The 20,986-nt window shown below is 54.8% G+C and overlaps 2 protein-coding genes and 1 pseudogene across 5 annotated transcripts in view; all 3 read left to right on the top strand.

The window, feature by feature from the left end:
- BORCS8 (BLOC-1 related complex subunit 8) overlaps positions 1 to 14,611 on the top strand; it is a 17,124-nt gene extending 2,513 nt beyond the window's left edge. The window contains exons 2-6 of one of the 3 annotated variants that reach the window (XM_030820352.1): positions 3,167 to 3,279; positions 4,069 to 4,133; positions 7,330 to 7,440; positions 9,276 to 9,351; positions 14,598 to 14,611. In XM_030820352.1, the coding sequence (XP_030676212.1) occupies positions 3,167 to 3,279; positions 4,069 to 4,133; positions 7,330 to 7,440; positions 9,276 to 9,309 (323 nt within the window). In that variant the 3' untranslated portion in view covers positions 9,310 to 9,351; positions 14,598 to 14,611. Of the gene's footprint in view, positions 1 to 3,166; positions 3,280 to 4,068; positions 4,134 to 7,329; positions 7,441 to 9,275; positions 9,352 to 11,441; positions 11,470 to 11,663; positions 11,746 to 14,597 lie in introns of those variants that run through there. The other 2 variants (XM_030820351.1, XM_030820350.1) reach the window with 2 other exon arrangements.
- LOC100584982 (myocyte-specific enhancer factor 2B) overlaps positions 1 to 20,986 on the top strand; it is a 47,760-nt gene that overhangs the window by 2,084 nt on the left and 24,690 nt on the right. Inside the window, exons 2-5 of the mRNA XM_030820355.1 lie at positions 3,167 to 3,279; positions 4,069 to 4,133; positions 7,330 to 7,440; positions 9,276 to 9,351. The gene's annotated coding sequence lies outside the window, so the exon portion shown is untranslated. The remainder of the gene's footprint in view (positions 1 to 3,166; positions 3,280 to 4,068; positions 4,134 to 7,329; positions 7,441 to 9,275; positions 9,352 to 20,986) is intronic.
- On the top strand, positions 11,676 to 12,425 carry LOC105740312 (annotated as a pseudogene). Its single transcript, XR_004031988.1, has one exon. The product of XR_004031988.1 is annotated as a 40S ribosomal protein S10 pseudogene (transcript).

The following is a 20,986-nucleotide window of genomic DNA, read 5'->3' on the forward strand; positions in this document are numbered from 1 at the left end:
GTGACATTTGAGCAGACCTGAGGGAAGAAGGAGAGCCAGTGATGGAATGGTGTCCCTGGGTGGGAATAGCAGGTGCAAAGGCCTCGAGGTGACAAAGTGTTTAGAGCTCTGCTGTAATGAATAAAGGAGCAATTGGTCACATACGGGCATTTAATTTTTTTTTTTTTTTTTTTTTTTTTTTTTTTGAGATAGAGTCTCGCTCTGTTGCCCAGACTGGAGTGCAGTGTTATGATCATGGCTCACTGCAGCCTCCACCTGTCAGACCCAAGCAGTCCCCTCACCTCAGCCTCCTGAGTAGCTGGGACTACAGGTATAGATCACCATGACCAGCTTATTTTTGTACTTTTTTGTAAAGGTGGGGTTTCGCCATATCTCCCAGGCTGAATCCTGGGCTGAATCTTGAACTCCTAGGCTGAATTCATCCTCCTGCCAAAGTGCTGGGATTACAGGCGTGAGCCACCGCACCTGGTGTTGGTCTCAAATTCTTGTCCTCAAGTGATCTTCCTACCTCGTCCTCTCGGACAGTGAGAAAGTTCTTCTGGGCAGTGCTGGGAGGTCCAAGGAAGAGCCAGGGGTGGAGGGCAAGGAAGGCAGGGAGGTCAAAAGCAGCTGGAACATGCAGGGCCTCATGGGCCATGGCAAGAAAGGCAGATTTTATTCTCTGGCAGGTGGGAGCCATGGAAGAGTTTAAAGCAAGGGTGGGAATAGATGATTTGTTCGTTTGGAGTTCGCCTCATCTGCTGCATGGAGGTTGGACTGTTGGCAGCAGGGGAAGCAGGGAGACCAGGGAGAAGGTGGGTCTGGCATCCAGGCAGGAGATGGCCGTGCCTCGCTGTGTCTGGACTGGTGTGGGCAGTGTGGTATAATAGAACAGGTGAGACTAGAACCATCAGGATCTGCCCAAGAATGGGACAGGAAAGGTGGGCCCTGCTGGCTGGCTGGGAATGCCATTGTTGAAGCAGACCCTGTAATGAGGATTTGTGTGCAATTAATTTATCAGGGCCAGGCGCGGTGGCTCACTCCTGTAATCCCAGCACTTTGGGAGGCCGAGGTGGGCAGATCACTTGAGGTCAGGAGTTCAAGACCAGCCTGGCCAACATGGTGAAACCCTGTCTCAACTAAAAATACAAAAATTAGCCAGGTGTGGTGGTGGGTGCCTGTAATCCCAGCTACTCGGGAGGCTGAGGCAGGAGAATTGCCTGAACCCGGGAGGTGGAGGTTGCAGTGAGCCGAGATTACACCACTGCACTCCAGCCTGGACAACAGAGCAAGACTCTGTCTCAAAAAAAAAAAAAAAAAAAAATTTTTCATCAGGAGGCACCTGCAGGGGAGAAGGGGAAACAGGGCAGGGCTGGCTGGTGAGGAGGCTGAGCGAGGGGCACCTCAGGTAAAATCTGCAGAGGGAGGCCTCAGCCTGGGCCTGCACAGGAGCCCAGGGGGATGTTAGGCTCCGGGTTGTTCCAGTGCCCAGCGAGGGACACAGGTTTTCATATCCCTCACTGGTGAGTGGCAGCTGAGGGCCTCCTGGGATGTGAACTTCCAGGCACTTTCGGGTCCTGTGGGCATGCTCTGAAGAGTCCAGGGTGTGGTCACGGGGGCAAAAAGAATGCCGGGAAGTGCAGTAGGCAGCAGCGTCCACTACCAGTGGGTTTGGGAGGAAAACATGAGAAGAGTTCACTGGGGGCCAGACACAGTGGCTCATGCCTATAATCCCCGCACTTTGGGAGGCCGAGGCAGGAGGATCACTTGAGACCAAGAGTTCAGGACCAGCCTGGGCAACATAGCAAGATCTTGTCTCTATTTTAAAAAATGAGCCAGGCGCAGTGGCTCATGCCTGTAATCCCAGCACTTTGGGAGCCCGAAGCAGGCGGATCACGAGGTCAGGAGATGGAGACCATTCTGGTAACACGGTGAAACCCCGTCTCTACTAAAAAATACAAAAAGTTAGCTGGGCATGGTGGCGGGCGCCTGTAGTCCCAGCTACGCGGGAGGCTGCGGCAGGAGAATGGCATGAACCCGGGAGGCAGAGCTTGCAGTGAGCCAAGATTGCGCCACTGCACTCCAGCCTGGGTGACAAGAGTGAGACTCTGTCTCAAAAATAAATAAATAAGTAAATAAATAAATAAATGAAAAACCAGCCAGGCATGGTGGTTCGCACCTGTAGTTCTAGCTCCTCGGGAGGCTGAGGTGTGATGATGGCTTGAGGCTGGGAGTTTTGAGGCTGCAGTCAGCTGTGATCGCACCACTGCACTCCAGCCTGGGCAACAGAGCGAGACCCTGTCTCTAAAAAAAAAAAGTTCAATCAAGCTGGCCAGGTGCAGTGGCTCACGCCTGTAATCCCAGCACTTTGGGAGGCTGTGGCAAGTGGATCACGAGGTCAGGAGATCGAGACCATCCTGACCAACATGGTGAAACCCTGTCTTCACTAAAAATATAAAAATTAGCTGGGCGTGGTGGTGCATGCCTGTAATCCCAGCTACTCAGGAGGCTGATGCAGGAGAATTACTTGAACCAGGGAGTTGGAGGTTGTGGTGAGCCGAGATTGCACCACTGTACTCCAGCCTGATGACAGAGCAAGACTCTGTCTCAAAAACAGAAAAAGTTTACTCCTTATGAACTCATCACTCGTTATGTCCTCTCATTAATGTCCTCTTTTTTTTTTTTTTTTTTTTTTTTTTTTTTTTTTTTTTTTTTTTGAGATGGAGTTTTGCTCTTGTTGCCCAGGCTGGAGTGCAGTGGCATGACCTCAGCTCACTGCAACCTCCACCTCCCAGATTCAAGTGATTCTCCTGCCTCAGCCTCCAGAATAGCTGGGACTACAGGCGCCCGCCATCATGCCTGGCTAATTTTTGCATCTTTAGTAGAGATGGGTTTTACCATGTTGGCCTGGCTGGTCTTAAATTCCTGACTTCAGGTGATCTGCCCACCTCAGCCTCCAAAGTGCTAGGATTACAGATGTGAGCCACCGCACCCGGCCTCGTTAATGTCCTCTTGAGTGAGCCCTGCTGTGACCACTTCCTCCAGCCTGTCATGGGCCAGGGGTGACCTAGCTGCTGAGGGACACACCAGATGCCCCCTTGGCTCTGGCTGGGCTCAACACTTGAGCAATGAGGAGGCTAACGCTTTGTCTCCCCACACCTGCCCCACCCCTACCACCTGTATCTAGTCACGGACAAGTTCACTGAGAGCGTCTACGTCCTGGCCAACGAGCCGTCTGTGGCCCTGTACCGGCTGCAGGAGCATGTACGTCGCTCCCTCCCTGAGCTGGCCCAGCACAAGGTGAGCTGGGGCCTGCTGGGAGGGGCGGGGGCTGTCAGGGCAGGAGTCAAGGCTGGGACACCAGCAAGGAGGCATGTGGTGGCAGAGCCAGGTCAGAGGTGTGGTGGACAGATCTGGGTTAGATTTTGAAGGAGGTGGCAAGATGTGTGTATTAGTTCATTCTCATGCTGCCATCAGGACATAGCCAAGACTGGGTAATTTATAAAGAGGTTTCATTGACTCGCAGTTCAACAGGGCTGGGGAGGCCTCAGGAAACTTACAATCATGGCAGAAGGGGAAGCAAACATGTACTTCCTCACATGGCAGCAAGAAGGAGAAGTATAAGTGCCCCGTGAAGGGGGAGGTCCCTTATTAAAACCACAAGATCTCATGAGAATTCACTTACCAGGAGAACAAGATGAGGGGAACCACCTCTATGATTCAGTTGTCTCCACCTGGTCCCTCTCACAACACATAGGGATTATGGGAACTACAAGGTGAGATTTGTGTGGGGACACAGCCAAACTATACTATTCTGTTACAGTTATGACCCGCATGGCAAGGAGGCAGCTGTCTGACGATCTAAGGGAAGGATGTGCCAGGCAGTGGGAACAGCCTGTGCAAAGGCCCTGAGGCATGGTAGCCAGGTGTTCACAGAAAGCCCAGACCTGTGAGGGAAGGGAGTTGCAGGAGGAAAGGTCTCTGCATCCACCATGAGGACTCAGGGGAACCCCAACCAAGAGAGCTGGGAGGAAGGCCCTCTAGGTGGGGGTGGCCTCCCTTGCCAAACATCTCCTGCGCCCCCTACAGGCAGACATGCAGCGTTGGGAGGAGCAGAGCCAGGGAGCCATCTACACTGTGGAGTACGCCTGCAGGTGAGCGCCACAGCCTCCCCGCTGCAGGGCCACCTTTTGCTGCTCTGGCCTCCTGGGCATTCAGGGGCATCCCAGCCAACTGCCCAGTAAGCCCCACCCTGCCAGGCCTACCCAAGTGGGTGTATGGGGTCTGTACCACGATTCACCTGGCCAGGGCCCCAGGTGGTCTCTTCCCTGTGCTGAGCCCCTCCCCAGCTGCCACAGGAAAGAGGGATAAGGATTCTGGAAGATGCCTCTGGGGACCAGCATTTCTCTCCCACAGCCAGGACCACAGATGTGCCAGTGGGGTGGATGGCAGCCGGGGGGAAGCCCAAAGCACAGATATGGCTGTTTCTTTTTAAATTTTTTTTTGAGACAGAATCTTACTCTGTCACCCAGGCTGGAGTGCAGTGGCATGATCTCAGTTCACTGCAACGTCCACCTCTCAGGTCCAAGCAGTTCTCCCGCTTCAGCCTCCCGAGTAGCTGGGACTACAGGCGCCCACCACCTTGCCCGGCTAATTTTTGTATTTTTAGCAGAGATGGGGTTTCACCATGTTGGCCAGGCTGGCCTTGAACTCCTGAGTGATCTACCCGCCTTAACCTCCCAAAGTGCTCAGATTACAGATGAGAGCCACCACGCCCGGCCGGTGTTTCTTTTTGTTACTGAACCCTTGCCTCCTGTGCTTTGGTTCCATTCCTCATGACTGTATTCCCAAGCCTTATTCCGGTTGCCTCGGGTTGCCCAGTTGACCTTGGAAGTTCCTCGACTTTGCACAGATATGCTGTTTGCCCCTGACATGGGCTGTGGGCCATTTTGTTGGTGGCTGAATGATGCTCCCAGCAGTTCCCTTGGTGTGTTGCTGTTTAGTTGTGTGGGCGAAGGTGCCTAGACAAGAAATCCTGCTGCTGGGGCAGCATTCTGCCATTGGCAGCCTTGGCCCCCTTGGTGGGACAAGGGTTGACCAGACAGACAGTATCTTCCTTAGCTCAAGGAAAAGAAAAGAAATAGGAGTTTCTAGAGCTGGGCATGGTGGTGCACACCTATAGTTCCAGCTACTCAGGAGGCTGAGGTGGGAGGATGCCTTGAAAGGAGTTCAAGGTCAGACTGCGTGATATAGCCAGACCTCTCCTCTAAAGAAAAAGGAAATATGGCCGAGTGCAGGGGCTTACGCCTGTACTCCCAGCACTTTGGGAGTCTGAGGGGGAGGATTGCTTCAGCCCAGGAGTTTGAGACCAGCCTGGGCAATCTGGTGAAACCCCGTTTCTACAAAAAATACAAAAACTAGCTGAGCCTGGTGGCACACACCTCTAGTCCCAGCTACTCGGGGTGCTGAGGTGGGAGGATTGCTTAAGCCTGGGAGATTGAGGCTGCAGTGAGTGGAGATTGCACCACTGCACTCCAGCCTGGGCAACAGAACAAGATCCTGTCTCAAAAAAAACAAAAAACAGGCCGGGCGCGGTGGCTCACACCTGGAATCCCAGCACTTTGGGAGGCCAAGGCAGGCGCATCATGAGCTCAGGAGATCGAGACCATCCTGGCTAACACGGTGAAACCGCTTCTTTACTAAAAATACAAAAAAATTAGCCGGGCGTGGTGGCGGGCGCCTGTAGTCCCAGCTACTCGGGAGGCTGAGGCAGGAGAATGGCATGAACCCGGGAGGCGGAGCTTGCAGTGAGCCGAGATCGCGCCATTGCATTCCAGCCTGGGTGACAGAGCGAGACTCCATCTCAAAAAAAAAAAAGAAAGAAAAAACAAAAACCAACAAAAAACCTATGCTTTCTTCTGCTTCCTCTAGCTGTGCCATCTAATCCAGGAACCTATGCCGTGGGTGGCTAAGCACGCTTCAATTTTAACTCGCTAAAATGAAACTGGGGCCGGGCGTGGTGGCTCACGCTTGTAATCCCAGCACTTTGGGAGGCCGAGGCGGGAGGATCACGAGGTCAGGAGATCGAGACCATGGTGAAACCCCGTCTCTACTAAAAATACAAAAAAAAAAAAATTAGCTGGGCGTAGTAGCAGGCGCCTGTAGTCCCAGCTACTCGGAGAGGCTGAGGCAGGAGAATGGCGTGAACCCGGGAGGCGGAGCTTGCAGTGAGCCGAGATTGCGCCACTGCACTCCAGCCTGGGCGACAGAGCAAGACTCCGTCTCAAAAAAAAAAAAAAAAAAAAATGAAACTGGGCGCAGTGACTCACGCCAGTAATCCCAGCACTTTGGGAGGCCGAGGTGGCCAGATCACTTGCGGCCAGGAGTTAAGACCAGCCTGGCCAACATGGTGAAACCCTATCTCTACTAAAAATACAAAAATTAGCCAGGTGTGGTGGTGGGCACCTGTAATCCCAGCTACTTGGGAGGCTGAGGCAGGAGAATTGTTTGAACCTGGGAGACAGAGGTTGCTGTGAGCCGAGATTCTGCTCAGTCTGGGCAAGAAAGTGAGACTTTGTCTCAAAAAAAAAAATTAAAATTAAAAAATTAGGCTGAGCACAGTGGCTCACACCTGTAATCCCAGCATTTTTGGAGGCCAAGGCAGGAGGATCACCTGAGGTCGGGAGTTTGAGACCAGCCTGACCAACATGTACTAAAAATACAAAATTAGTCGGGTGTGGTGGTGCATACCTATAATCCCAGCTACTTGGGAGGCTGAGGCAGGAGAATCGTTTGAACCTGGGAGGCGGAGGTTGCAGTGAGCCGAGATCACACCATTGCACTCCAGCCTGGGCAACAAGAGCAAAACTCCATCTCAAAAAAAAAGAAAATATTCAGCTCCCAAGTCCCTCTAGCCACATTCCAATTGCCTCTCAGCCATCTCAATTTTTTGTATTTTTAGTAGAGATGGGGTTTCACTGTGTTAGCTAGGATGGTCTCGATCTCCTGACCTCGTGATCCGCCTGCCTCAGCCTCCCAAAGTGCTAGGATTACAGGCGTGAGCCACCGCGCCTGGTGGCGGCCGAGGTATTTTTTATGACATCTTTACACACTGATCCCTCCTTCAAAACATTAGATGTTTCAGTGGCAGAGAAGTGAATGTGCTGTGTTGCACAGATGTCATCTAGTCATAGCAGGGAAATCTAAAATGTAAGCCCACTGTGAGTCCTCGGGGAAGCCCGCAGAATCACTGAGGTACCCACCGAGCTCTGGTGGTGATCTCTAGTGCTGGGGTGTGGGACAGTTATCTGCAGGTCCAGAGCGCTGACCAGGCCTGTCCTCCCGTTTCAGCGCCGTGAAGAACCTGGTGGACAGCAGCGTCTACTTCCGCAGTGTGGAGGGTCTGCTCAAACAGGCCATCAGCATCCGGGACCATATGAATGCCAGTGCCCAGGGCCACAGGTAGCTCCTGGGACCACCCACCCCCACTGCCACTCTCAGCTACAAGGACCATCTCTCAGCTGCGCTGGGAACCGCTGCTTCTCACTTATTAGAAAACTGTCTCTTTCGTCTTGTCCTGGTGTCTGGTGACCTCCTCTTGTCCTGTGGCGTCTATAACCTGAGTTCAGTCACTTAATACCCAGGTCCTGAGCTCTGCTGTGTGCCTGGCCCTGGGCTGGGCACTGGGGACATAGCAGTGACCGAGACAGACAGGCTCACAAGGAGACATACGACAACCAGGTAAACATGGCAGACAAGAGCATGTCAGATGCACTGTGAAGAACACCGCGGGGCCCCTCCTAGGAGGTGGCATGAGTGACATGCAGACAGAGACGATCCGGGGGCAGACGAGTTCCACGCAGGGCAGTGGTGAGGGCAGATGCTCTGGGGCTGGGATCCCTGGGAGTGTTCGAGAAGCACCGAGAAGGCTTCTGTGACTGGAGTGGGACAGCTGGGGGAGATGGGGCCAGGGAGATGGCAGGGACCTCTCCCTGTCCCAGGACCCAGAGCCAAGGGAGGCTTTAAGCCCGGGACCAGGGGTCTGAAAACGAAAAGCACTCACAGTCCTTGAACATTGGAAAGAGAGTTTTTGAAGAGGCTGCAACTCAGGAGCTGGGCCTCTGCTACAGGCACTTACAAATGATGTTTTTGTTGGCATTATAATTTAATAAACATGCTTATGAACACACACTCATGTGCCGGGAGCAGAAATGTCACCTTGGGATGCGTCTGGCTCCCACAGATTTGGGTTCTGGCAGGCCTGTCCCCCACTGGGCAAAAGAAAGAAAGCATCTGTGTTGCTTAACTAAGACATGAGAATTGCAGAAACAAGACTTGAGTGTATGTGTAAGAATGGGAGTGTAGCAATCTTCCCTCAAACGGTAGCATGAAGGGTTTATCTGGGCTCTCTTGCATCTGAAGAGGAGCGGCATCTGGCTTCTCTGCCATGGGTTGGCATTGGCAGTTGGAACTAGACTTCACTGAAAAGCCATAGCTCCTACTGTCAACTCAGGGTTTCCAAAATGCTTTCATATGCCCTGTTTGTGCCTGCTGTTTCAAAAACGCAACACGCTCCTGAAAGACATTAGTAGCAGCTTGAGTTGCTGCTGACACCTCTCTTTGTAAGCCCTGTGGGTTTGAAGTGCCCAGTCCTGTGTGAGTGAGTTGCAGATGTGGCCTCTGGAGTGCCTCGTCCCACTTTTGAAAACATATATTTCTTTAAATAGAGACGGGGTCATGATACATTCCCTGGGCTGGTCTCAAACTCCTGGGCTCAAGCAATCCTCTCGCCTCAGCCTCCCAAAGTGCTGGGATTACAGGCGTGACCCACCGGGCCCTGCCATTTGTCCCTTTTTTTTTTTTTCAAGACAGAGTCTCACTCTGTCGCCAGGCTGGAGTGCACTGGTGTGATCTTAGCTCACTCCAGCCTCCCTCTCTGGGTTCCAAGTGATTCTTGTGCCTCAGCCTCCTAAGTAGCTGGGATTACAGGCGCACGCCACCACACCTGGCTAATTTTCGTATTTTTAGTAGAGACAGGGTTTCGCCGTGTTGGCCAGGCTGGTCTTGAACTCCTGACCTCAGGCGATCCACCCACGTCAGCCTCCCAAAGTGCTGGGATTACAGGCATGAGCCACAGTGCCTGGCCCAGTCATCCCACTTTTAAGGAGGATGCCCCAGAAGCTCAAGCCAGAGGTCTTTGAGACCAGAGTGTCACCCAAACATGCACTCTAGCCAGCTGAGCAAGCCTTGTGGCCTCTGACCTTGGCCTCATGGATGCTGCACATATTTTGTTGCAGCCCGGAGGAACCACCCCCGCCCTCCTCAGCCTGATCCTGGAAGAGACTCGGGGCCCCCCAGCCTCCGCCAACCCAGGTCAGTGCCGAGGGTAGCCACGAGCCTCTCTCTCTGCTCTGAACTAACCAACCTGCCCGCTTGGCAGCCAGGCAGGCACCTGCTTTGTCTAACCACTTGGGGTTTCTCACTGGGCTTGTGGGATGATTTCGGAGGTGGCAGGTGGAGGGGTGTCTGCAGGTCCAGAATGTTCCACCCTGCTGCTCAGGGACCATGTCAGCCCATCTCTCCCACTCTCTCTCCACCACCTTCCTCTCTCTTTTCCAGGCCATAGGCCCTAAATCCCAGAGATTTCCACCCCCCAAGACAGAGAAGGAGCCCACATTTCCTCTATCCTACCACATGCCAGCAGCCTGCTTTACCCGTACACAGTCTCTCAGGCAGCCCAGCATGGGCAATTACCCACCTATCTCTGGGACCTCCCCACCAATCTACTGCCTACCTGCTGTGTGACCGAGCAAATTCACTACCCTCTCTGGTCTCTGCGTTTACTTTCTGTAAAGGTGGCTCATCAGGTGACCGAGAGGGTGCAGGGCACAGTGACGGATGTGCTTTGGAGCAGTCAGCTATTGCTGCATAACACATCATCCCAAAACTTAGTGGTTTACAGCCCCAGTAATTAACCTACTCATGATTCTGCACTTTGGGCTGGGCTCAGCTGGGTGGTTCTGCTGCTCTCCCTGGGGCTCACCCGTGTGGTGCTCATGGGAGCTCAGCTGCAGCTGCATAGTCAGGGGGGCCCTTGGCCAGGACTGTTGGCAGCAGGGGTCAGGTTTTCCTCGTGGCCTCTCCAGCAGGCCAGCCTGGGTTTCTCCTGGTGGCTGGGAGCCAGGAGAGCAGCTCCCATGCAGAGTGCCGGTTTCACATTTGTGGGTGGCCCATCCGTTGAGGCCAGTCACATGGCCAGGCCCAGGACCAGATGGGAGAGGACCACACAAGTGCAGCGTGAGCTGTGGGAGGTGTGGCTGACCACGCTTAGAGAGTATGGTGCCAGGAAAGATCTGATGTGTCACCATTCTGTATCCGTAATGGGCAGACACAGGCAGGTCAAAGGGGCCCCGGGGACTTACCGAGCCCCTGCCTATTGGCCAGGCACTGTGATTGTTCTCGGTGCTATGGAAGCCCTCTCAGAGGTCGAGGGGAGGCAGGTGGAGACAGAGCCTCTGTAGGCCTTTCAAGCTGTAGCCTCAGAGCCCAGAGGCAGCCGAATTCATGTGTCCAGTCAGAGAGCACTTAGTGGGCACTGCAGTCAATCAGAGAATGCTTATTGGACACCACAGGCAGCAAGCATTTATTGAGTACCTCTGGCAGTTGATGCACACTTCCTGAGCACCTGTTCATAGCAGGCTTAGCTCTGGATGTGGGTTGGTGAGGAATCCCACAGGCTGAGGGGTGGCCTGGGAGCTTTCTGGGGGGCCTGAAGCAGGAGGGGCTGCCTGAGTGGGTCAGCAGCCCAGCCCAGTGCCCTACGCAGCCCTGCCCACACCCCCAACCCAGCCTCTGTCTCCCCAGTCCCATCCCCCACACCCTGGTCCTTCCTACTTTGTGCCTCGAGGACACTGCCCCGCTGCCCTCCTCACTCCCCAGCATCTGCTGTCCCCTCCGCTGCTGCTCCCCGGCAGGATTGCTGTCTCATCCACATTTGTCCCCGCGGAGTCCCTCGCCTATGCCCAGAACCGCCAGCCTCATGCTGCATCTCAGAGCCTTTTTTTTCTCTTTTTTTTTTTTTTTTTGAGATGGAGTCTCGCTCTGTCACCCAGGCTGGAGTGCGGTGACGCGATCTTGGCTCACTGTAACTTCTGTCTGTCAGGTTCAGGCGATTATCCTGCTTCAGCCTCCCAAGTAGGTGGGACTACAGGTGCCTGCCACCTCGCCCGGCTAATTTTTGTATTTTTAGTAGAGATGGAATTTCAGCATGTTGGTCAGGCAGGTCTCGAACTCCCGACCTCAGGTGATCTGCCCGCCTCGGCCTCCCAGAGTCCTGGGATTACAGGTGTGAGCCACTGTGCCCGGCCTCAGAGCCTTTCATTCCCACTTTCCCCCGAAAACTGCGCCTCTTGGGGTCATCAGTGACCTTCACCGGGTCAAGTTATCCCCCTCTCCTGTCCCAGGACCTTAAACACTGCCCTGTTTTACGCAAGAGGAAACCGAGGCCCCGAGAGGTAAGGCAGCCAGCTCAGGGTCATCGCCAATGCCTAGAAATGCCAGGATTCCCACCTGGACCTCTGACCACCAAGCTCCACCTTAGCCTGGCCCAAGTTCATCCCTCAGGTGCCACCTCATGACTTGGGTCTGCCTCTCAGACCACCCTGACCCTTGCCCCCGCTCCCCAGCCTGACCGAAGCTGGGCCAGGCAGAGACTGAAGACTGAACGAGTGTGGCCAGCATTCCTCCTGCACCTGCCCGGAGCCGCCAGTCCCAGTCGTCAATGTTCCCAGAAGTGGCTTTGCTGCTCCTGGACTCTTACTGGCCCCCCATCGACCCTTGGACCAATAACTGCCATAAAAATAATCCTGATCCTGCAGCCGCAGAGGTGTTGATGCCTAAGAAGAACCGGATTGCCATTTCTGAACTCCTTTTTAAGGAGGGAGTCATGGTGGCCAAGAAGGATGTCCACATGCCTAAGCACCCGGAGCTGGCAGACAAGAATGTGCCCAACCTTCATGTCATGAAGGCCATGCAGTCTCTCAAGTCCCGAGGCTACGTGAAGGAACAGTTTGCCTGGAGACATTTCTACTGGTACCTTACCAATGAGGGTATCCAGTATCTCCGTGATTACCTTCATCTGCCCCCGGAGATTGTGCCTGCCACCCTACGCCGTAGCCATCCGGAGACTGGCAGGCCTCGGCCTAAAGGTCTGGAGGGTGAGCGACCTGCGAGACTCACAAGAGGGGAAGCTGACAGGGATACCTACAGACGGAGTGCTGTGCCACCTGGTGCCGACAAGAAAGCCGAGGCCGGGGCTGGGTCAGTAACCGAATTCCAGTTTAGAGGCTGATTTGGTCGTGGACGTGGTCAGCCACCTCAGTAAAATTGGAGAGGATTCTTTTGCATTGAATAAAACTTACAGCCAAAAAACCTTAAAAAAAAAAAAATCCTGATTATGCACTTATCAAGTCCCTGGCCCTGGGCTAAAGTCTTCACAGGGGTCGTCTCATTTCATCCTCAGACAGCCCCAAAAGGCAGGTCTCACCCCCAAATACATATGGACAAAAAGGCTCGGCCGGGCGTGGTGGCGGGCACCTGTAATCCCAGCTACTCAGGAGGTTGAGGCATGAGGATCGCTTGAACCCAGGAGGCAGAGGTTCCAGTGAGCCAAGATGGCGCCCGCCACTGCACTCCAGCCTGGGCGACAGAGCGAGACTTCGCACCCGCCGCCCCCCACCAAAAAAAAAGGGCACAGTCAGAGAAGAGCAGAGCCCGGCCTGATTTGGTCCCAGCCCTGCCTGCCTCTGATATGCTGTGTGACATAGGCCTGGTGCTGGCCCTCTCTGGGTCTCCCTTTCCTTTCTTTCTTCCTTTCTTTCTTTCCTTTCTTTCTTTCTTTCGACAGGATCTGGCTGTCATCCAGGCTGGAGTGCAGTAGCATGATCTCGGCTCACTGCAACCTCTGCCTCCTGGGCTCAAGTGATCCTCCTGTCTCAGCCTCCCAAGTAGCTGGGACTACAGTCGCACACCACCACCCCCAGCTAATTTTTTGTATTTTTTGTAGAGACGGGGTTTCACCATGTTGGCTAGGCTTGTCTGAAACTCCTGAGCTCGTGATCCTCCCGCCTCAGCCTCCCAAAGTGCTGGGATTATAGGTGTGAGCCACTGCACCCAGCCTTGGTTCTCCCTTTCTTCATCTGGATAAGGAAGGCTGGACTGCACCTTCTCTACAGGCTGAGCTGGACACTCGCAGATCTGCCCTCCCAACCTGCATTCTGCCTCAAGCAGCAACACCCACCCCAGGCTCAGGCCACATGGAGAAGCCACCCCTAGTTCCAGAGGTGGATGTGGCATCTCGGCCTGGCCAATCAGAGCTCCCGTGTCCTAGGTTTCTAGTGACTGGTTTGAGATGGACACGTGACCCAATGAGCGGCCTTTCCTGGGAATTCTGCCAGGAGCATCAGGAAGGTTGAGCTGGGTGGATGGGAACGGGGCCAGGGCGGGGGGTTCTAGGGGGACCTGAGAACATTGCGTGGGGCCCTGGATCCAACTGTACCTGACACTAGCCAATTTCATTTCTTCAGTTTCATGGACCCCTAAATTATGATTTTTGCCAAAATGGCTTTGAGTCCATTTCTGCTGCTGTTTGCAGAAGGGCCTTCACTGACCGCTGTGAATGCCAAGCCTGGGTGACCAGGCCTCCACAAGTTACGCATCTCCAAGGCCAGCTGTGTGCCAATGCAGTTACCCCAGAATCCCTTGTTCCAGTACAATGAATTAGGGAGGTCAGATAGAGCTGTTTGGGGTTGAGGCAGGCTCCAGTCCCACTGCTCTGGGAGGGTCCCTCAGCTTGGCACTGTGGGTTGGTTGATGGAGACAGATGGGAAGAGCAGGGGTGCCCTGAGGGGAGACAGAGGGCATCCTGCTGGGACATCAGGCCTGTCAAGGCTTCTGAAGGCCTGGAAAGGGGGTTCAGCCCTACCTCTCCTCCTCCTAGGGCACACTGGGGGGCCTCTCTGCCATTATCCCGCCTCTCCACTGTCCTACTCAGCTTAGGAGTGGGGAGGAGCCTAAAGCCACCCCATTTAGGGCCCTGATTGGTGTGTGGCCTCCAGAGTCCTTCTCCCTTCTTACCTGCTCTGAAGGCACTTCTCAATGTCCATCTGTCCTCCGTGCGACCATTTATCCAGCAAACACTGGTATTTGTGAGCCAGACGGGCCAGCCCTGTCTTGCTCAGACCTTCAGGAGAAACTGGCAGCAGAATGGGATTATCGCCTGCCTCCCAGGACGTGCCTAGGATGCCTGGGGCGCTAGGAGCTGGGGGTGAGGGAGGCAGGTGTGGGGGGCCCCACCAGACCCTTCTAGGGCTCTGAGTCACTCATAGCCCCTGGATGCAACCTCAGCCAGCGACTAACAGTCATCTCTCTTCTTTTTTTTTTTTTTGAAATGGAGCCTCACTCTGTCGCCCAGGCTGGAGTGCAGTGGCGCAATCTCGGCTCACAATAACCTCTGCTGCCCAGGTTCAAGCCATTCTCCTACCTCAGCCTCCAGAGTAGCTGGGATTATAGGCACCTGCCACTGCACCCGGCTAATTTTTGTATTTTTGTAGTTTTAGTAGAGACGGAGTTTCACCATCTTGGCCAGACTGGTCTTGAACCCCTGACCTCGTTCTCCCAAAGTGCTGGGATTACAGGTGTGAGCCACCGCGCCCAGCCCAGTCACCTCTTAAAAGGAGTCTAGGCCGGGTGCGGTGGCGCACGCTTGTAATCCCAGCACTTTGGGAAGTCAAGACTGGAGGAACCCCTGAGTCCAGGAGTTGGAGACCAGCCTGGGCAACATGGAGAGACCCTGTCTCTATAAAAAAACAAAATAGCTGGGCGCGGTGGCTCACGCTTGTAATCCCAGCACTTTGGGAGGCCTAGGCGGGCGGATCATGAGGTCAGGAGATCGAGACCACGGTGAAACCGCATCTCTACTAAAAATACAAAAAATTAGCCGGGCATGGTGGCGGGCGCCTGTAGTCCCAGCTACTGGGAGAGGCTGAGGCAGGAGAATGGCGTGAACCCGGGAGGCGGAGCTTGCAGTGAGCCGAGATTGCGCCACTGCACTCCAGCCTGGGTGACAGAGCGAGACTCCGTCTCAAAAAAACAAAACAAAAACAAAAACAAAATAGCTGAGCATGGTGGCTCACGCCTGTAATCCCAGCACTTTGGGAGGCTGAGGTGGGCACATCACCTGAGGTCAGGGGTTCAAGACCAGCCTGACCAATATGGTGAAACCCTGTCTCTACCAAAAATATAAAAAATTAGCCAGGTGTGGTGGTGCACGCCTCTAATTCCAGCTACTTGGGAAGCTGAGGCAGGAGAATTGCTTGAACCCGGGAGGCGGAGGTTGCAGTGAGCCGAGATGGAGCCACTACACTCCAGCCTGGGTGAGAGAGCAAGACTCTGTCTCAAAAAATAATAAATAAATAGATAAAAGGGGTCTGATCAAGACTCTGGGTTGTCAGACACCTCGTCACCCCGAGTCCAAGGGCTTGTGGGGGCGCTGGTTAATTTGCATCTCATTTGAATGCTCAATAGCCCTTTTTGCCTGGAGGGCGCCCCGCCCCCTCTAGCCGCCAGGGGGCGCAAGAGGCAAAGCGTTGGCGGGAAGTTCAGCCTCCAAGCGGTCATTGTCTGCCGTCCTGGCTGGCCCTGGTGGGCACACTGTGACCCTCCACCCTTTTTCACCCTGTATGCCCTCGCTCCCATTTTTCAGAGAGCAAACTCAGGTTCTGAGAGGCCAGAGGGCTCTGAGAACAAGAGCTCGCAGCCTCCCTTGTCAGGGTGAAGAGCAAGGGCACTCCTAGAGCTCATCAATAGCATTTACTGGCCAGGTGCGGGGGCTCACACCTGTAATCCCAGCGCTTTGGGAGGCCGAGGTTGGCGGATCACTTGACGTCAGGAGTTGGAGACCAGCCTGGCCAACATGGTGAAACCTCGTCTCTACTGAAAATACAAAAATTAGCTGGGTGCGGTGCATGCCTGTAATCCCCGGCTACTCTGGAGGCTGAGGCAGGAGAATCGCTTGAGCCTGGGAGGTGGAGATTGCAGTGAGCTGAGATCACGCCACTGCACTCCAGCGTGGGCGACAGCGGTAAACTCCATTTCAAAAAACACCCAGCTGGGCACAGTGGGTCACGCCTGTAATCCCAGCACTTTGGGAGCCCGAGGCGGGTGGATTACGAGGTCAGGAGATCGAGACCGTCGTGGCCAACATGGTGAAACCCCATCTCTACTAAAAATACAAAAATTATCTGGCTGTGGTGGTGAGCACCTGTAACCCTAGCTACTCAGGAGGCTGAGGCAGGAGAATGGCTTGAATCCGGGAGGTGGAGATTGCAGTGAGCCGAGATTGTGCCACTGCACTCCAGCCTGGCGACAGAGCAAGACTCCGTCTCAAAAAAAAAAAAAAAAAAAAAAAAAATTTACTCCTGGCAGAACTCCAGAGATAGGTAGGCAGCTAGAAGAGAGACAGTGAGCTCTCTGTGCCATGGGGCATCCAAACAGGATCATAGCGCTCACGAGGCTGGAGATCACCCAGACAGGATCCCAACCCTGATCTGCAGATGGGGTAAAAGGAGACCCATAGAGGGCAGCCACCTGTCCCCTGCTCCGTCCACAGTGGTTAGGACAAGAATCAGACTTCCACTGGGTTTTTGTCCTTAGCCCTTGGTTTGAGTCCTGGTTTTTATTTCAGACCTGCTCTGGGTGCCTGGAGAGTCCTGCGCAATCAGGCCCCTGGAAAGCCTTTTTTTTTTTTTTTTTTTTCCCTATAGTATCCCTGAACAAGGCTTCTGGGTGCCCCAGGCTTATCCCCCACTCCCTTTCACTGCCTAGACCTTCTTTGAGATTCTCCAGTTCTTCAAGAAACCCATGGAGGCTGTACGCAATGGCTCACACACTCGTAATCCCAGCGCTTTTGGAGGCCAAGGCAGGAGGATCACTTAAGCCCAGGAGTTCGAGACCAGCCTGGGCAACAAGCGAGACACCCAGTGCACCTCAAAAAAAAATTTTTTTAAATTAGCCAGGTGTGATAGTGCATGCCTATAGTCCCAGCTACTTGGGAGATGGAAGTGAGAGGATCACTTGAGCCCAGGAGTTCAAGGCTGCAGTGAGCCATGATTGCACCACTGCACTCCAGCCTGAGCAACAGAGCAACTCTGTCTCTAAAAAAGGAAAAGAAAGAAACCCATGGAGACACCCCTTTGGTGCCACCATGCACTGGGCCCGGGCCCAAGGAACCCCCAGGCTGGGGGAGACAGAACCAGCCACATACTCTACCCCGCCCCCTGGATCAGTGCTAAGCTGGAAGGAAGGATGGGGAGGTGGAAGGATCCTAAGTGGTAAGAGGATAGGAAGGCTTTTGGAAGAGGGAACATTGTGGGTGGGGCTTGAGGGCTCCTATTATCCCCACTTCTTCTTTTTTTTTTTTTTTTTCTTTTTTGAGACGGAGTCTTGCTCTGTCACCCAGGCTGGAGTACAATGGTGCGATCTTGGCTCACTGCAACCTCCACCTTCCGGGTTCAAGCAATTCTCCTGCCTCAGCCTCCTGAGTAGCTGGGATTACAGGCATGTGCCACCATGCCTGGCTAATTTTTTTTTTTTTTTTTTTTGAGACGGAGTCTCGCTCTGTTGCCCAGGTTGGAGTGCAGTGGCACGATCTTGGCTCACTGCAAGCTCCGCCTCCCAGGTTCACGCCATTCTCCTGCCTCAGCCTCCCGAGTAGCTAGGACTACAGGCGCCTGCCACCATGCCTGGCTAATTTTTTGTATTTTTAGTAGAGATGGGGTTTCACCGTGTTAGTCAGGATGTTCTCGATCTCCTGACCTTGTGATCCACCCGCCTCGGCCTCTCAAAGTGCTGGGATTACAGGCGTGAGCCACCGCGCCCAGCCTATCCACACTTCTCACATGAGCAAAGGGGCCCCAAGGGGTGCAGTGACCATCCTGAGGTCACACAGTGAGTGGGCGGCACAGCTGGGATGGGAACTCAGGGTTCTTTAAGCTCGGGGCCCTCCCTACCCACTGGGTCACACATCCTTGCCATGGAAGGTCCTTCAAAGCCTTCCCCTGGGAGAGGGGAGAGAATCTGGAGGAGGGAGACAGAGCGGGGGCAGCTTCTCCACCTCCCCCAGCCTCCCACCCCAGCCTTCTCCTCCATCCCCCACCTACCACCTCCCCCATCTCCCAGACCCCCTTCCCAGGTCACTCTTCTCCCTCGCCACCCACTCTGGCCCCTTCTATCCCTTCCTCCTCACAACCTTCCCCTCTACCTTCCAACATCTTACTCTAGCAACTAAGGGTGTCCCTTCATCTGAGAAGAATGAGGTTAAGACTCTTGGTGGCCCTGCTAGGGAACACAATTAGTGGTTGGGGAAGGTATAGGATAGGAACAGAGGCAAAAGGACAGGGGACAGACTATGAATAACAAGATGGTGCCCACCAGAAGGAGGGGGCTGGGGAGTTGGGGTGCATAAGGGCCAGCCCCAGCCAGCTTCGCTCTGCCGGGCTAGCCCTTCCCCCAGAGCTGGCCCAGCTGCCGGCCTCACGTAACCAGAGCCTGCCTGTTGCATCAGAGGCGGACGGGCGGCCTCGGGTAAACAGAGCAGCCCTCCGGGGGCCCAGGGCTCCCCAGCCACCTCCACACTCCCCAAGCCTTGTTCTGCACCATGGAGTGGAGGCAGAAGCCCCCAGCCTGGCCCAGGCCCTGGCGTGTCCTTGGGGCACCTGAATGTATGGCACTGGGCACTGGATGGGGACAGGAGGGACCCACTGATGACACAGTGTGCACTCTATAGTTTTCATGTCCAAAGAGAAAGTTGTGCTCAGACTAGAGGCCCACATTGCCCATGTCACAGACGGGTAAACTGAGGTGTGGGGAGAGACACGAGCCTTCCAGGCCCCTTGTTCCCTGTCTCAGTGTCCCCCACACTCCAGCATCTGCCACATGCCTCCCCCTGAGTTTGGGGGACCAGCCCCTCTCTTCTCTGGAGGAGATGGACACCAGGCAGCTTTGCAGCCCCCCTGCTCTCCACCTGTATCTGCCTCTCCTCTTCACCCCCTGCCCACTGTACTGGCTTCACCTTCCTCATCTCCCCTGGCCAGAGAATGTTCTGTGCTCTTCCTCTACACTTTTGCAAGTGCTTTTCCCTCTTGAAAAAGCCCTTCTCGGGTCTTGTGTAGTGGCTCACACCTGTAGTCTCAGCACCTTGGGAGGCTGAGGGGGAAGGATCTCTTAAGCCCAGGAGTTTGGGACCAGCCTGGGCAACATAGTGAGACATCCTCTCTAAAAAAAAAAACAAAATTAGCTGGGCATGGTGGTGGGCTACCTGTAGTCCCAGCTGCTGGGGAGGCTGAGTTGGGAGGATTGCTTGAACCTAGGAGGTCGAGGCTGCAGTGAGCTATGATCATGCCACTGCACTCCAGCCTGGGCAACAGAGTGAGATCCTGCCTTGAAGAAAAAAAAAGAAAAACCTTTCTCCTAGTGGCAAACTCCTACACATACTTGAAAGCCCAGCACAAATGCCGCCTCTTCTGAGAAACCCTCCCAGACTCCTCTGGCACAGCCCTTGCCCCAATTCTGGCCTGTCCCAGCCTCCCATCCCTCCTCTGGCCCAAGCCTGACCCCACAGGGTTAGGGAAGTGCATGGATCCCCTGCCTGCCCCAGATGGGCGGGGGGCTTCTCCAGAAGTGCCCAGCCCAGAGCCATCTTTATCCTGTAATTATTTTCACATTGATACATTCACCAACCCCCACTCTGATCTTCTGTGGGTCTGGCCTGTGCTCGGATCCCAGGGGAAGGGGTGGATTTGGAGGTCTGGGCTGGGGTCCAATCCTGGAAGGCCCCTCACAGCTGACCTTTGAAGTTTAGAAAACAGCCTCTAGCGGGGAGAGGGAAGGAGAGGGACGTGGTTGGTGGAAGCAATGTGGTTGTATTGGACTGTGGAGAGGCAGGCGGTGCGGGGTCGAGGGACCAGTAGCTGCGGAGGGTCTGTCACTTCCTGTGGGGGCACATATCTGGCCCCAAGAGGCACAGTTGAGTGAGGCCACATAGGCCACCCCAGAGCCCCGTCTTGCAGTCTTTCCATTCTAGCGAGCGCGAGGGTCAGCGTTGCCTGCGAGAAGAGCTTGGTTCCTCGGGCCGACGGGGTCCGGGATCGGAGTTCTATTTCACTCAGGATGGAATTAATCCAGGCAAGTTGGGCCGAGTTAGGAACAGGTTTAGAATTAGGTTTAGGGTTACAGTAGGGTCAGGGGTCGGCAGTAAGGTCAAGGGCGCCCAGTGAGGGCAGGGAAAGCCTGGCCAGTCTGATCCAGCCCCCTCCTTCTGTTCTACTTCTTCCTTATCTGCGCCCCAACCCATGGCGCCCCAGCATCCTTTCGCGTCTGAGTCCCAGGCCCATGAACTCCCGGGGCGGGGCCACGCCCAAGTGCCCGCCCATCGCCGTCTCCAGGGTGACGCCCTCTATGCAAATAAGCCCGTCCCGCCCAGTCAGCTCCCGGGGGCAGGGCCGCCCGCTCCCAAGGCACCTGCGGCCGCGGGCCCCTGATCTTCGTGCAGCCGCCGCGGGTCCGTGCGCCCAGCGTCCCAGGGCCCAGGCCGAGCAGGTGCGTGTCATACCGGGTTGAGACTCTTGTGGTGTCCTCCGAACTGCTTCTGCGGGCTGCGTGGGTTTTGGAGGTCTGGGTGTACTGCTGGGCGTCCCAGGGTGGGGTGTGTGTCTAAAGGGGTGTGTGTCATGGGGTGGTGAGTCCCGGAGGTTGTGGTAGGAGGGGGTTGTGTCTCCAAGGGGTGTGTGTCTGAAGGGTGTGGCTCTGGAAGTTGTGTGTCCAAGGGCTCTGCGTCTGAGGTTTGGTGTGAGTTGGGGAGTTGGAGAGTTAGCTGCATGTCCAAAATCATGGTGCTGTGAGGCCCTATTATGTGTCTGTGAGCTCTATGATGTGGCATGCGATGTCCCTCTCT

This window comes from Nomascus leucogenys, chromosome 10 (assembly GCF_006542625.1).
Source record: "Nomascus leucogenys isolate Asia chromosome 10, Asia_NLE_v1, whole genome shotgun sequence".
NCBI lineage: Eukaryota > Metazoa > Chordata > Mammalia > Primates > Hylobatidae > Nomascus > Nomascus leucogenys.